Source organism: Oryx dammah, unplaced genomic scaffold (genome assembly GCF_014754425.2).
Source record: "Oryx dammah isolate SB20612 unplaced genomic scaffold, SCBI_Odam_1.1 HiC_scaffold_19, whole genome shotgun sequence".
In the NCBI taxonomy this organism is placed as follows: Eukaryota; Metazoa; Chordata; class Mammalia; order Artiodactyla; family Bovidae; genus Oryx; species Oryx dammah.
In genome coordinates this window covers 68,036,560-68,050,960 of record NW_024070203.1, presented here as the reverse complement: position 1 = coordinate 68,050,960, position 14,401 = coordinate 68,036,560, and the positions used below count along the sequence as shown (strand labels likewise).

Here is a 14,401-nt window from a genome sequence, read left to right as displayed (position 1 = left end):
ACTTCTATCTAGTTACTGATATGCCACCTTTTGGTATTTTCTCTATGAACCTTGATCATTTTGTACTTACTATAAGCGGTCCTCTAAACTTGGCATTCTCACAGCACTGGTTATAGATGAGTCAAAAATTAGCATTTGGCTTACCCTCTTTGGGAATCTTCCCCTGTAGTTTCAGCACCTTTGCATTATAGTTTAGAAGAACCAATATCACAAACCAGAAATCTGAACACAACACAAGCACCAGATCTGACCTGTATTCTCCAAACTTAACTGTGTGTTAATGGTGGCCTGATCAGGTGTCAAATAAAAGAAAAATATGCATGTATCTTTTATCTTTGTACCATTTGTTGAGACCAGTTAACAGATATTTCTATTATGTGACTGGGCTTTAGTTCAACAAAGTGGAAAATCAAACCACTTGTAGGTAAAGGAGACTAATGGGGACTGCATATACTTCTTGAATATTTAACTCTGTTTAATATTCTGTGTGTTTAACTCTGTGTATTTGCACACACACACATGTACATCATATTCAATAAGGTATTTACAAAATTCAGCTTACATTCCTATTTAAGTCTCTGTAGTAGCCTAGTGAGTGACTAAAGAGCCACTTTAACTAAGGCATTAAGAAGTGGTAGCCTTATTTGCTAATAGCCCCAACTGGAGACAATCAAACTATTCTAAAAGAGGTACAGGTCAAACAATGTGGTACATTAATATCATGGAATACAACTTAGAAATAAAAAGAAACAAACCACAGACATACATGATAACTTGAACAGATCTCAAGGGGATTCTGAGTAGAAAAAGCTAACCTCAAAAAAAGTCATATACTGTTGCTATAACATTCTCATAATAACAAGATTATACCTCCACTGTGGCTCAGATGGTAAAGAATCTGCCTTTAATGTGGGAGACCCGGGTTCCAACCCTGGGTCAGGAAAATCTCCTGGAGAAAGGAATGGCTATCCATTCCAGTATTCTTTCCTGGAGAATTCCATGGACAGAGGAGCCTGGCAGGCTACAGTCCATGGGGTCACAAGGAGTTGGACACGACTGAGTGACTAACACTTTCATATAACAAAATTACAGATAAAGAGAACAGATTACTGGCTGTCAGGTGTTAGAGCTGGTTGGAGTAGGCATGACTCCAAAGGGGTAGCATAAGGAGACCTTCCTGATGATGATGAGAGCTCTGTATCTTGACTGTAGAGATGGTAACACAAAAAGTGATAAGATGGCACACAGAGTTATTCATACCACTGAACCAATATCAATACCCCAGTTTGATACTGGATTATAGTAACATACAAGGAAAAAATTGGGAAAAACTATATTTAGGTTGCATAAGACCTCTCTCTGCTATTTTTGCAACTTATTGGAAAACTATTGATATAATTTTCCAAAATGAAAAGTTAAAAAAAAAAATCACACACTTATATACACAAAGAAATAAAATGAAATGGTCAATTTTATTCAAATTCTCCAAAATTATACTAAATATGTTGTTTCTAAAAGGTTTCACCTTTATATAATGGTTTTATTATTTCACCTTTCTTTTAAAGGTTTTTCAATTTTTCTGTACAGTTCTTCAGTAGAAGCCAGAGTCCTGAGCTGCCCAGTTAGGAGCCTAAAATACACAAAAAGAAATCAACAGGGTGAAAAGAAATAATTTCTGAAAAGCCAACTTTGAAAAAAAGTGACACTAGCATTTTTTAGCCACACTTCTGCCGATCTATTCTCCACTTTAACAACTTCTGCAATTACCAAATGTGAGGTGTTTCAGAACAACACAACAAAATACCATCTGATATAGTTTTTGACCAATTATAAAGTATAACAACGACAATATCACCAATGTTATAACCCCAAACAATACAACTTGACCCTTAAGCATACAGAAATAACAACTACACGGTAGTTATTTTTCAGGCTCAGTTAATTCTACACTTGGATGGAATAGGAAAGGACAATAATGTTTAAAACTGAAGGACTATGCTAAGGACACAAATCTGTTAAAAACTTCAATCAGATGAGATCCTTGAATGCAGCTTGACTGTTTTCTAAAAACTTTCTACCCTCCAGCTATAAGTAATCATAATGCCTGAAAAGTATTAGGGGTAGTTTGGAATCCCAAAATTTCAAGGCTATTCAAATTCCTTTAATATCTAATATGCAGGATTTCTACCCAAAGTGGAAATCTATTTTTCTGACACTTAAATATGATTATCAGATAAAGTCAAATTTTGTAAAATCAACACTAACATAATAAGATCAACACTGTTGCAGAAGTAGTTCTTTAGATTTAAAGGAACACAAATTTCAAGTACTTGAAAGAGAGATAACACATGTAACTTATCATCTGCCAGTATCAAAATGATGTGTTGAAAACACTAAGGAAATGACATAATGAAAGCACACAGGAAGGGTAAAAGAAAAAAACCCACTTGTAATAAAACTAGGAACACATAATTGAATTTTTGTTTCCTAACTAATGCACAAAAATCTAAGAAAAATCTTTTCAGTTTAGTGATTCTTAAATAAAATTACCCCCAAATACAAAACCAGACACAACCAAAATTACTTTGTTTTCAAATGATGCCCATGTAACAATTATATTATTTACTGGCAAATTTGAGACAACAGAAGATGTGTGGTTCTTACCTCTGACCTACTATTCTGATTAAGTTTCTTCTCAATATTCATGGCCAACATCTGGCTTCTAAACGAAAGGCTTTTGGTCTTTTCAATCACTTGCTGATAGGGTGAGACTGCATTGTTACCCATAACCACATGACCCTAAAATGAGAGAGAAAAATTGGTCCTATAACGTTAACAACCGAGTTTCTTAAGTTGTAAGTATGACATCACAGCCTACATGTATGTTGCAAATATTTTTATGCACAGTACAGATGACAATATTCATCCAACAACAAAAAAACAGGAAATTGCTGCTGCCTTCAAAAAAACTATTATACATTAAAACAAAAATTCTAGAATAAATGTCCCAACAAAAACTTCCTCCCAAAATATAAAATAATCAGCAACTGATATCTAGTACACAGCACAGACAACACTTACTAATTTAGAATCAATCTTGGCATCCAGCCTTGCATTTCTAATCAAATTTACAATCCACCTTTCAGCTTCTTCTGGAGTCATGTTCAGTTTATCTGCCAACATGCTAATGAAAAAGAAAAAAGAAAAAAAATGACATTAACTGAGTTAAAAACTTAGTTTTATATACACAGTCTCTGACCTATACTCTATATGGAAACTTTTAAGTACTTACGGGTCATCTTCTCTTAAATACTATGACTCTTAAAATTGCATTGTTCATGTTTGTGCTATTTTCTTGAGCTGTTCACAATCTAGCTCATTTCACCTAACGGATTTAAGGTTTTTGAAGGGAGGGTCCCACATTCTGTATTTACACAAATCCTTCTAACTTCCCTAAAAGTATCTTACTTAGTAGTGCTTCACTACTAATGATCTAAGGGAGAAAAATGTTGTACAATGTGTAATGATTATAGACATTAAACCCATTACAAGGAGCATCAGAAATTAATAAAAATAAAATGCAGCACATAACTAAAATTCAGGGCTGCTGAATTTCATTTTCTTCTGCACTAAGGACGGTCCCTTGAATTGTACACTATAGATACCTAAATGGCCACTGAGTTTAAGTAAAAAGAGACATACATACATACAGAGAAAACACAAATGGAGGAGAGGGGGAAGGAGAAAGATGACAGACACCAAGACCCTGATTTAAAGTTTTTGATGTCATCAACCAATTTGCATTTTCTAATTAATGATCAGAGTCCTCTTGAAAAAGAGGCCACTGCAGGGCTTAATTTATCAAGATTAACACAAACACAAGCCTTCAAGGCAGGTAAATCAGTCAGTCAAATGATGAAAGAGTATCTATGTATGCATGTATAATATTTAAAAGGATGGTATACATATATGCATATATAGGTGAAGTGAAGTGAAGTAGCTCAGTTGTGCCCGACTCTTTGTGACCCCGTGGACTGTACCCTACCAGGCTCCTCCCTCCATGGGATTCTCCAGGCAAGAGTACTGGAGTGGGTTGCCATTTCCTTCTCCAGGAGATCTTCCCGACCCAGGGATCGAACCCAGGTCTCCCACATTCCAGGCAGACGCTTTAACCTCTGAGCCACCAGGGAAGTCCCAAATACAGGTGTTTAGACACAAATATTAACTCTCCTCTTTTACTTGTCTTCAATGAAGGTATTATACACTTGCAGGTCTTCTAATATTATCACTACTTTAATGAAAAAAAAAAAAAGTAGAATATAAAAATTCCTAATCTGATAGCATTCCCAATTTTAAAGTATAAATTTTTAATACACTGGAAATCATATAGCTATGTAGTTGCAGAAGTCTTAATCCAAAAGTAATCAATCAAGTTAACAAAAATACCTTTATGGGAATAATATAATCGGTGCTATTTCTATTTCATGTTTACTGACAAAGAGAAGAATTTCGTTCCAAATGTAAAAAGTTAGGCTATCATTAAAGTTACTGCTAAATCAATGAAGGCAATCATTTAAAATTTATCCCTAAAATAAGCTTGAAGTTAAAAAACATCATGATGATGAGTATGAGCCAACTCGACCATAAAACTCCTTGGATTTACATGTCAAGTTCTGTTCTCTTTTTATGATCAATTTTGCCTTAAGTACATATTCTCAGCAAACAAAGAACAATTAGTCCATGACTACTAGTTCAATTTCATGATCAGGTTTCATTTTATTCTCTTTATCATTGTTCTCTAAGCAAACCCTATTTTATTTATGTTACTAAAAACAGGGAAGTGTGTCATTTTACTGAAACAACAAGGCATTTTTTTGACTAGGAAAAATTCCTGCAGCTGGTGTTTCCTATGGCTTCTCAATAAACTCCGTGTTTTTCCTACTGGTACTTGACTTATTTTAGAAATGTGTACATTTCATTTTCTTCTGCACTGCTAAAATAAGCAATTGTCTAATACTTTTAGCTGAAGCTGCTACTCTAAAGGTAAAGAACATATTTTCCAAAACATTATTTTATCAACTCCTCTAACAATTTCTCTTTTGTATGTCTCCTCCATTTCCCCAAAATACAACTCTTTAAAGTGAAGCCAAGACCATTTTACTCTGAAAAGCACAAATGAAACAATCTGTATGAAATACATTAAAACTTCAATCTTCAAGATCTCCATACATTGCTTTTAAAAAACAGATTATGTTATTCCTAGTAGCTACTAACTGGGTATAGTCAGTTTTTAAAAGATTTTTAAATCTATAAATAGAAGCTCTTTATGAAAGAGGCTGTTTACATAATTAAAATTATAATGAAACATTCAGGATTACTGTATTGGATACTATAAAGTGACCAAGAACTCAAGCAGAGTAACCAAGGCCTTATAGTTGCATAATGTCTGCTGTGCTTAGTCACTCAGTTGTATCTGATTCTTTTCGACTCCATGGACTGTAGCCCGCCAGGAGTGGGTAGCTATTCCCTTTTCAAGGAGATCTTCCTGATCCAGGGACCAAACCCAGGTCTCCTGCATTGCAGGCAGATTCTTTACCATCTGAGCCATTGAGAAGTCCCATCAGTTATCTCTTTAACCACTGACTCTAATCAAAGTTCACTACCAAACTACTTTTATCTTGAAAGACTCTCCTCTCCAAACAGACTAAACCTCACTGTTCATTAACTATGACACGTTTTAAACCACTTCAGGGTCTTTGCAAATGTTGTGCCTTTTGTTTCAAAGGCTAATACACCTTTTTCTTCACTTAGTGATGTGTTACATGGATATCAGAGAAAACAGTACCCTCACTGGCCTTCCAAGACACTTCTCCCAACCATTATGTATCTGTTTGATGTTTTCACGATTCTCTGTTTTTTTGCAGAGCATTCATAGTCTCTGGTAGCTTAGATGGTGAAGAATCCACATCCAACCCAGGAGACCTGGGTTCGATCCCTGGGTGGGGAATATCCCTTGGAGAAGGGAATGGCTACATACTTCAGTATTCTTGCCTGGCGGATCCCATGGTCCAAGGAGCCTGGCAGGCTACAGTCCATGGGGTTGCAAAGAGTTGCACACAACTGAGCAGCTAACACTTTCACTTTCATAGAGCTGTAGTTGTGTAACTGTGTATCTGCTTTCATGACAGACTAACCATGTAACCCAAGAACATGCACCACAGCTTCCCTGTTCATGTCTATATATCCAGCAATTAACATGATGCCCAGTAGAGAGGAGGCAATTAATAAAAACTTACTGTCTGATTCCTACCCTAGTTACTACCCCAGTGCAGGCTTTGTGATTGTTTCATAATATTCTAACTAATCTGCCTCTTGAGTCTCACCTTATTATTTTACATAGTTGCCAGCTTAGTCCTAAAGCCCCACTACCAGCTTATTCCTAAATTCCTTTCAAAAATATGAGCCCTTCTACCAAAACAATAAAATTCAAACTTCCAAGTTTCATGGTTCTCTATAATTTAGCTACAATTGAACTTTTCAGTCTTCTTCCTCATGAATACCACAGCCCATCCAAACCAAACCAACTCTTTTCCTTTCCTGTCACTTATTCAACAAAACATGAATTGTGTTAGATGCTTGTGACAACATACAGTCTGTCTTCCACTTTAATAAAAGTTTAAAGGTGGGGTTGGGGAGTAAGGGACAAGTACCTAATCCTCCAAATATATAAACTATTTTAAGTGTAAGAAGGAAAAAGAGGAAGGAGCTATGTGAGTGTAAAAGGGTTTAACCAGTTCTAGTTTGGAGGTTTGGGGATAATTTATGTATGGAAATATTTAATGTCAAATTATAAAACAAAAGACAATTTTATTCTGTATAACTCGACTTAGAATTTTCTATTTCTCTTCTTTCTTTACATACATATTCTAAGTCTTCTACTCCATCATGGCTGGAGCAATCTGACAACATGCATCAAGACCCACAAACGTGCCTGGTCTGACTCATAATCCCACTTTTGAGGATTTACTGTTTTGCAATATGCTTGTTGAACCTCTACTTATTAAATCAAGTCAAAGAAAAATCTGAAATAAGGTCTGAGAAGTATTAGTAAATTATTGATACCTTCTCAGCTTATCTAGGCTACCAAACACTTTAAGAATAAGAGAATGTGGCAATAATCCATTTTAAGTTAACAGGAAAATATACACAGTAAAAGAAATTAAATAACAGAGGGAAGTTCTCTAACTCCACAATTCTCTTACATTTTGCTGATTTTACGGAAAAAAAAAAAAAAGTAAAGATTTAAAAATATAAAATAAGTATCTTATTAAAGCTTGAAGAAACAAAAACTTGCCTTTAGCTATCCTACACCATGCTTATTTTGTGTTATTTAAAAGAATTCAGTTTATCAATTAAAAGACAAAATATATCAAAAGGCAGAATTTCTGGGAAAAAAAAATCCCAATTCAATCTAAGCTTCAAACTCAAAAATAACTTCCAGATTATTCAGATAACATTAAAATTTCAACTTTGTCTGCAGGCAGCTTAAAGAAAACGTTTTAGGTTTAAAAACTTATATTTAAGACATGACATGATTTAAAACTCTGAGAAGAGAACATAGGTGAAATATTTCCTAACGTAAACCATACTGTTTTCTTAGGTCAGTCTCCCAAGGCAATAAATATTAAAGTAAACAAATGGAATGTAATCAAACAGAAGCTTTTGCATAGTAAAAGAAACTAAACAAAAAGCTAACCTATTGGCTATGAAAAATACCTGCATATGATGTGACCGACAAAGACTTAATTTCCAAAATATATGAACAGCTCACATAACTAAATAAGAGCAACAAAAAAAACCTAATAGAAAAAACGGGCAGAAAATCTAAACAGACATTTCTCCGAACACATACAGATAGCTAATAATTGCTAATTATTAGAGAAATGCAAGTCAAAATTACAATGACCACCAGTCAGAATGGCCACCATTAAAAGTCTACAAACAAATAATGGAGATGGTGTGGAGAAAAGGAACCCTCCTACACTGTTGATGGGAATGTAAATTGGTGCATCCACTGTAGAAAACAGTATGGAAGTTGCTCAAAACACAAGAGCTGCCATATGACCCAGCAATCCCACTCCTGGAGATACAGCCAGACAAAACCATAATTCAAAAAGATGCACGCACCCCTATGTTCACAGCAGCACTATTCCCAACAGCCAAGACATGGAAACAACCTATATGTCCAATGACAGAACATGGTATATACACACAAAAGAATACTATTCAGCCATAAAGAAGATGGTGAAATGATGCCATATGCTGCAACATGGTGGACCTAGAGATATACTAAGTGAATTAAGTCAGAAAAAGAAACACAAATACCATATGATTTAACTTACATGTGGAATCTAAAATATGGCACAAATGAACTTATCTATGAAACAGACTCAAAGGCATAGAAAACAGAATTGTGGCTGCCAAAAAGGAAGAGAGCTAGGGGAGGAATGGACTGGGAATATGAGATTAGCAGATGCAAACTATTAACTAGAGAATGGATAACCAACAAGGTCCTATGAAAAAAACAGCACAGGGAACTACATTCAATATCCCATAATATCCCATAAAGGAAAGGAAGATGAAAAGGAATATATATATTTGTTGAATTTGTTACAATTTTATATATATATAAATGAATCACTTTGCTGTACAGAAATTAACACATTATGAATCAACTATACTTCAATAAAATAACACTGGAGTGGGTTGCCATTCCCTTCTCCAGGGGATCTTACCCACCCAGGAACTGAACCCACGTCTCCTGTGTTGGAGATGGATTCTTTACCAACTGAGCTATCAGGAAAGCCGATATATAAATGAATCACTTTGCTGTACTGCAGAAATTAACACATTATAAATCAATTATACTTGAATAAAGTAAAGATACATTACATATTTTATCTAAATCCCTTATTCACACCTTTTAGTTGAAAAGCTCTCCTGCTCAAGTGACACAAGATACTGAACATTTTTTTTTTTTAATGTGGATCATTTTTTAAAGTTTTGAATTTGTTACAATATTGCTTCCTTTTTTATGTTTTGGTTTTCTGGCCCCAAGGGATGTGGGATTTTAGCTCCCCAACTAGGGATCAAATTTGCACTCCCTGCACTGGAAGGTGAAGTTTTAACCACTGGACTGCCAGGGAAGTCCCTGAATATGTTAAGTAACACATAAAACCCCAAATGCATGCTTAGTCATTCAGTCATGTCCGACTCTTTGCAAACACATGGACTGTAGCCCACCAGGCTCCTCTTTCCATGGAATTTTCCAGGCAAGAATACTGGAGTGGGTTGCCATGCCCTCCTCCAGAAGACCTTCCCCAACACAGGAATCGAACCCAGGTCTCCCACATTGCAGGCAGATTCTTTACCATCTAAGCCATCAGGGAAGCCCCAAACCCCAACCTTTCACAAATCTTGAGAAAAAAGAACAAAGCTGGAGGCTTCACATTCCTTGATTTCAAACTATATCACAAAGCTATAGTAATCAAAACAGTATGCTACTGGCATAAAAATAGACACATAGATTAATGGAACAGAATAGAGAGCTCGAACTGAAGCATATATGGTAAATTAATTTATGACAAAGGAGGCAAGAATATACAATGGAAAAAGAACAGTCACTTTCCAACAAATGGTGCTGGGAAAACTGGACAATTACATGCAAACAAATGAAACTGGACCAGTCCTCACCCCATATACAAAAATTAACTCAAAATGAATTAAAGACTTGAACATTAAAACCTGGAAATATAAAACTCCTTTAAAAAATACACATACACACAAGCAGTAAGTTCTTGACATACGTCGTTGTGAGGATTTTTTACATCTGATACCAAAATAAATTCAAACACAAAGGTAACAAAAGCAAAAATAAACATCAAACTAAAAAGCCCCTGCACAGTAAAGGAAAATTATCAACAAGATGAAAAAGTAACCTACCAAGTGGGAGAAAATATTGCAAACCACATATATAAGGGGTTAGTATCCAAACTACAGAAAGAACACATACTAACTCAGCATCCAGAAAAAAAAAAAAAAAAAAAAATTGATTTAAAAATGGGTAGAGGACCTGAATAAATATCTTTCCAAGGAAGACATACAAAGGGCTAAGAGGTACATGAAAACATGCTCAACATCACTAATCATCAGAGAAACATACACAAATCAAAACAATGAGATATCATCTCATACCTATTAGAACAGTTATCATTAAAAAGGTAAGAAATAAGTATTAGCAAGAATGTGGAGAAAGGGAAACTTTTGATGCATTGCTGGTAGTTAAGTGAATTGGTACAATCACTATGGAAGACACTAAGTGGATTCTTCAAATTAAAAATAGAACCCAGCTAAAAATAGAAGCCAGTATGACCCAGCTATTCCACTTAAACTTATATGAAGGAAATGAAAATTCTAACTTGAAAAGATATAGGTAAATCCATGTTTACTGCAGCATTACTTTTAATACCAAGCAACCTAAGAGGCCATCAATGGATGAATGAATAAAGAAAATGTCATTACACACACATTCACACAGTTATTTAACCATTAAAAAAATGAAATTGTACTATTTGCATGTTGAGGGCAGTATGCCAAGTGAATTAAGCCAGACCAAAAAAAAAAAAAAAAAACAAATACCATATGATCTCACTTATATGTGGACTCTAAAACAAAACAAAAAATGCTCATGGATACAAAGAAGAGATGGGGGTGGGTGGGATTGGGTGAAGGGTCAAAAGGTACAAACTTCCAGTTATAGAATAAATAAGCCATGGAATATAATGTATAGCATGGGGACTACAATTAAGAGTACATCTCATCACAAGAGAAAAAAATTGCCACTATGTGTGGCAATGAATGTCAATTACACCTATTAAGGTGATCATTTCACAATATACACAAATATAAAATCATTATGTCACACACCTAAAACTAATGTTCTGCTATACATTAATTATATTTCAATTTTAATAAAACTAGAACAAAAAGTATCATTAATATCCTTAGTAAAATTATAAACTGTGGAACTACATTCATAAAATAAGAACAGAATGCTATAAAAAATATTCAGAAAAAGAAGAGTGACAGAGGTCTTTATTTTGGAAATTGAAAAATAACATCAGAGACTATTTTTAATCCACAGAAGATTTCTCTGGGAGAAAATCTCCCAGAGTGTAGAAAACAAAGATAATGCGATGGAAAATAGAGAAATGATAAGAAAATTAGAAGTCTGACGCAGGAGGTCTAATACCTGAATGACAGAAGTTCCAGAAAGAATAAACAGTGAACATAAAGAAGAAACTGTTAAAGAAATAATTGTAATTCAAGAAAAATTCCCAGACCTGGAGGCATGAACTTCTAAATTTAGAGTCTAATATGAAGAACTGATCTCCTTAAAAGGAAATAAAACCAGTCAATCCTAAAGGAAGTCAACATGAATATTCACTGGAAGGACTGATGCTGAAGCTCCAACACTTTGTCCACCTAATGCCAAGAGCCAACTCATTAGAAAAGACCCTGATGCTGGGAAAGATTGAAGGCAAAGGTGAAGAGGGTGGCAGAGGATAAGATGGTTAGAAAGCATCACTGACTCAATGGACATGAACTTGAGCAAACTCCAGGAGATAGTGGAAGAGAGGGAAGTCTGGCATGCTGCAGTCCATAGGGTTGGAAAGAGTTGGACACAACTTAGCGACTAACAACAACAATAAATATGAAAAATTAAAACAGACCTATACAAAGGCATATCACTGTAAAATTTCAGACAATGGGCACCAGAAAAACCTCCTCCCTCCCCACTGCTAGAGAGGAAAACAAAACACCTGTATAAGAGATGCTGATCCTGCTAAGTCGCTTCAGTCGTGTCCTACTCTGTGCAACCCCATAGACAGCAGCCCACCAGGCTCCTCCATCCATGGGATTCTCCAGGCAAGAGTACTGGAGTGGGTTGCCATTGTCTTCTCCGGTATAAAAGATGAGGAATAAAAAAAAAAAAGTCTTCTGACTTCTACAACAAAATTCTGGAGTAGTTTTCAAATTAGAGTACCATGCCTAGCAATACCATTACTCAAGTATGAAAGTAAAATACAGAATTTCAGATGTGAAAAAAATTTACCTTCAAAATACCCTACCTTATATAAAGCCACTGAAGAATATGCTTTACCAAGTAAGATAATAAAGGAAGGCATAATATTATGTCCAAGTCCAGATTTTTTGAGGAAGATAAAACTCATAGAATAATCAATTTTGAAAAGAGATTTATAAACTGGCAAAGAGTCTGAAGTGGAATTAAGTGGCCATTATCAATTCCAGAGAAAACAAATATTGAATACTAGATAAACATACTACAAATCTACCTTATTTGAAACAAGGTGCTAAATTAACTTAGCACTTATTTGATGTTAAGTTCAGACACTAACACACAATTTATAAAAGATTAAAGAATTCCAAAAAAGTCCCATGAACAAGTAATAATTTCAAATACAATATGGATGGCATTTCAAATAAGTGGGAGAAAACAGCTTTTCAATAAATCATGTTGGCTATTTTGGGGACAGGGAGAGGAGCTACTTTCTATTTCCAAATAAATCCTTGATGGATTCAAACAGAGGAAATAAAGTCACAGAGGTCCTAGAAGAAATTAGGTAAATAGCATATAAACCTATTATGAGAAACAACTTTTAAATAAAATACAAAGTCAGTACCATAAAGGAAAAGCTTAGTAATAACTTTGACTAAACAAATACGTAAATCATTCCTTTGGCATGTGTGTGCATGCTCATACATGTCCAACTCTCTGTGACCCCATGGACTAGCCCAGTAGGCTCCTCTGTCCACGGAATTTTTCAAGCAAGAATATTGGGAGTAGGTTGCTATTTCATACTTCAGGGGATCTTCCTGACCCAGAGATCTTCCTGACCCTGTGTCTCCTGCATTGGCAAGTACATTCTTTAATACTTTGCCACCTGGGAAGCCTTCATTCCTTTGGGGCAGAGGGGAAAAAACAGAATCCTAAGTGCTATTTTAAGGCATAAAAAAAATTTATTATTTTATCCTCTATTCAATTTCATTAGTAAAACATATTCATAACTCTTAGCACAAAATCAGATACTTTTCTTCTTTCTGGGGAGGCATTAAGACCAGTCGGGCCACCTAAGAACATAAGGTATATAAATCTAAATCTAGAGAACCAATTAGGCTTTCATCAACTCTAGGCTGTCTATCAGGTTTTCAATGACTTATCTTTTTTGACAGTCTCCTTTTTCTGAACCCTTCCATAGCTCTTACCCTGATGTATCTTAACAAATAAAGATTTGGGGTCCAGAATTTCAGAAGCTTATCAATTACCTGCTTAATAACCTGGCTTTCCAAATTTTAGTTGATAAGCACAACTTATTTAAAAAAATACTGACTTAAGCCATTAAGTCATGGAAATCTCTGGCCTGTTTTCCACTGAAGACTGTGGCTAACTATTTTATATATCCAAAGAGCTCCAGTGTTTTATAAGGATATCCCATGACAATTAATTAAAAAGTAAGTGTTAAGTATAAACTGTATTTAACTGTAAGATTAGGAGGAAATAGGAGAAAGAAAACAGCAGAAAACTGAGACATGAAATGCTCTGTATGACAAATGAAAATTCTCACTGAATTTACCAACATCTCATTAGTGAAAAATGACACTATATTACTTGATAATTAACACAGAAATACAACGATAATGGCTGTTTAAAATAATCTCCATCTGGAAACACACCTTTTATCTCTAATATCAAAGTATAATTAAATATAAATTGCTATATGGTAATAAAGCCTTTAAGAAAAATATTAAGATCTAAAATGTTACTGAATAAAATAAGCAAAGTGGAATGACTTCATAACTTAAATGCAAGAGCAGTTGGCAAATACATACTTTTGTGAAAAGCCAAAACTAACCCCCATAGGGAAATCATATTACTGTATGCTCCAACATGTTTATCATACACATTCAAAATATTACTTCCATACTTTGTTTTTATCTACAACTGAAAACCGGTCCAAGGATTATTCTAGAACAGCTTTTAAATTTCAGACACACCATATCTGATAAACTATTCAGCTAAACTAAATTAAATTCCACCACAGTAATCTTTTTTGACAGATGTTGCATACTTCATGGTAAACAGATTTGTAACTTATCCTATAAATCTATAGGGCTGTGTATAAACTGATAAAAACATTCTTAATATACATTTTTATAAAGATAAGACCGTCACATGTGCCATTTAGTGAAGAATCCTATCAACAGAGAATGTTCCAAATCACAAATGGAAAGGGTTATTTAATAAACAACCATCAGATTT

The 14,401-nt window shown here is 34.7% G+C and overlaps 1 protein-coding gene across 1 annotated transcript in view; it reads right to left on the bottom strand.

Moving 5' to 3' along the window:
• Window positions 1-1,453: 1,453 nt before the first annotated feature.
• EIF3E (eukaryotic translation initiation factor 3 subunit E) overlaps window positions 1,454-14,401 on the bottom strand; it is a 47,937-nt gene continuing 34,989 nt past the window's right edge. Inside the window, exons 11-13 of the mRNA XM_040262139.1 lie at window positions 3,082-3,184; window positions 2,665-2,799; window positions 1,454-1,630 (exon numbers count right to left, since the gene is read on the bottom strand). Of these exons, the coding sequence (XP_040118073.1) occupies window positions 1,592-1,630; window positions 2,665-2,799; window positions 3,082-3,184 (277 nt within the window). The 3' untranslated portion in view covers window positions 1,454-1,591. The remainder of the gene's footprint in view (window positions 1,631-2,664; window positions 2,800-3,081; window positions 3,185-14,401) is intronic.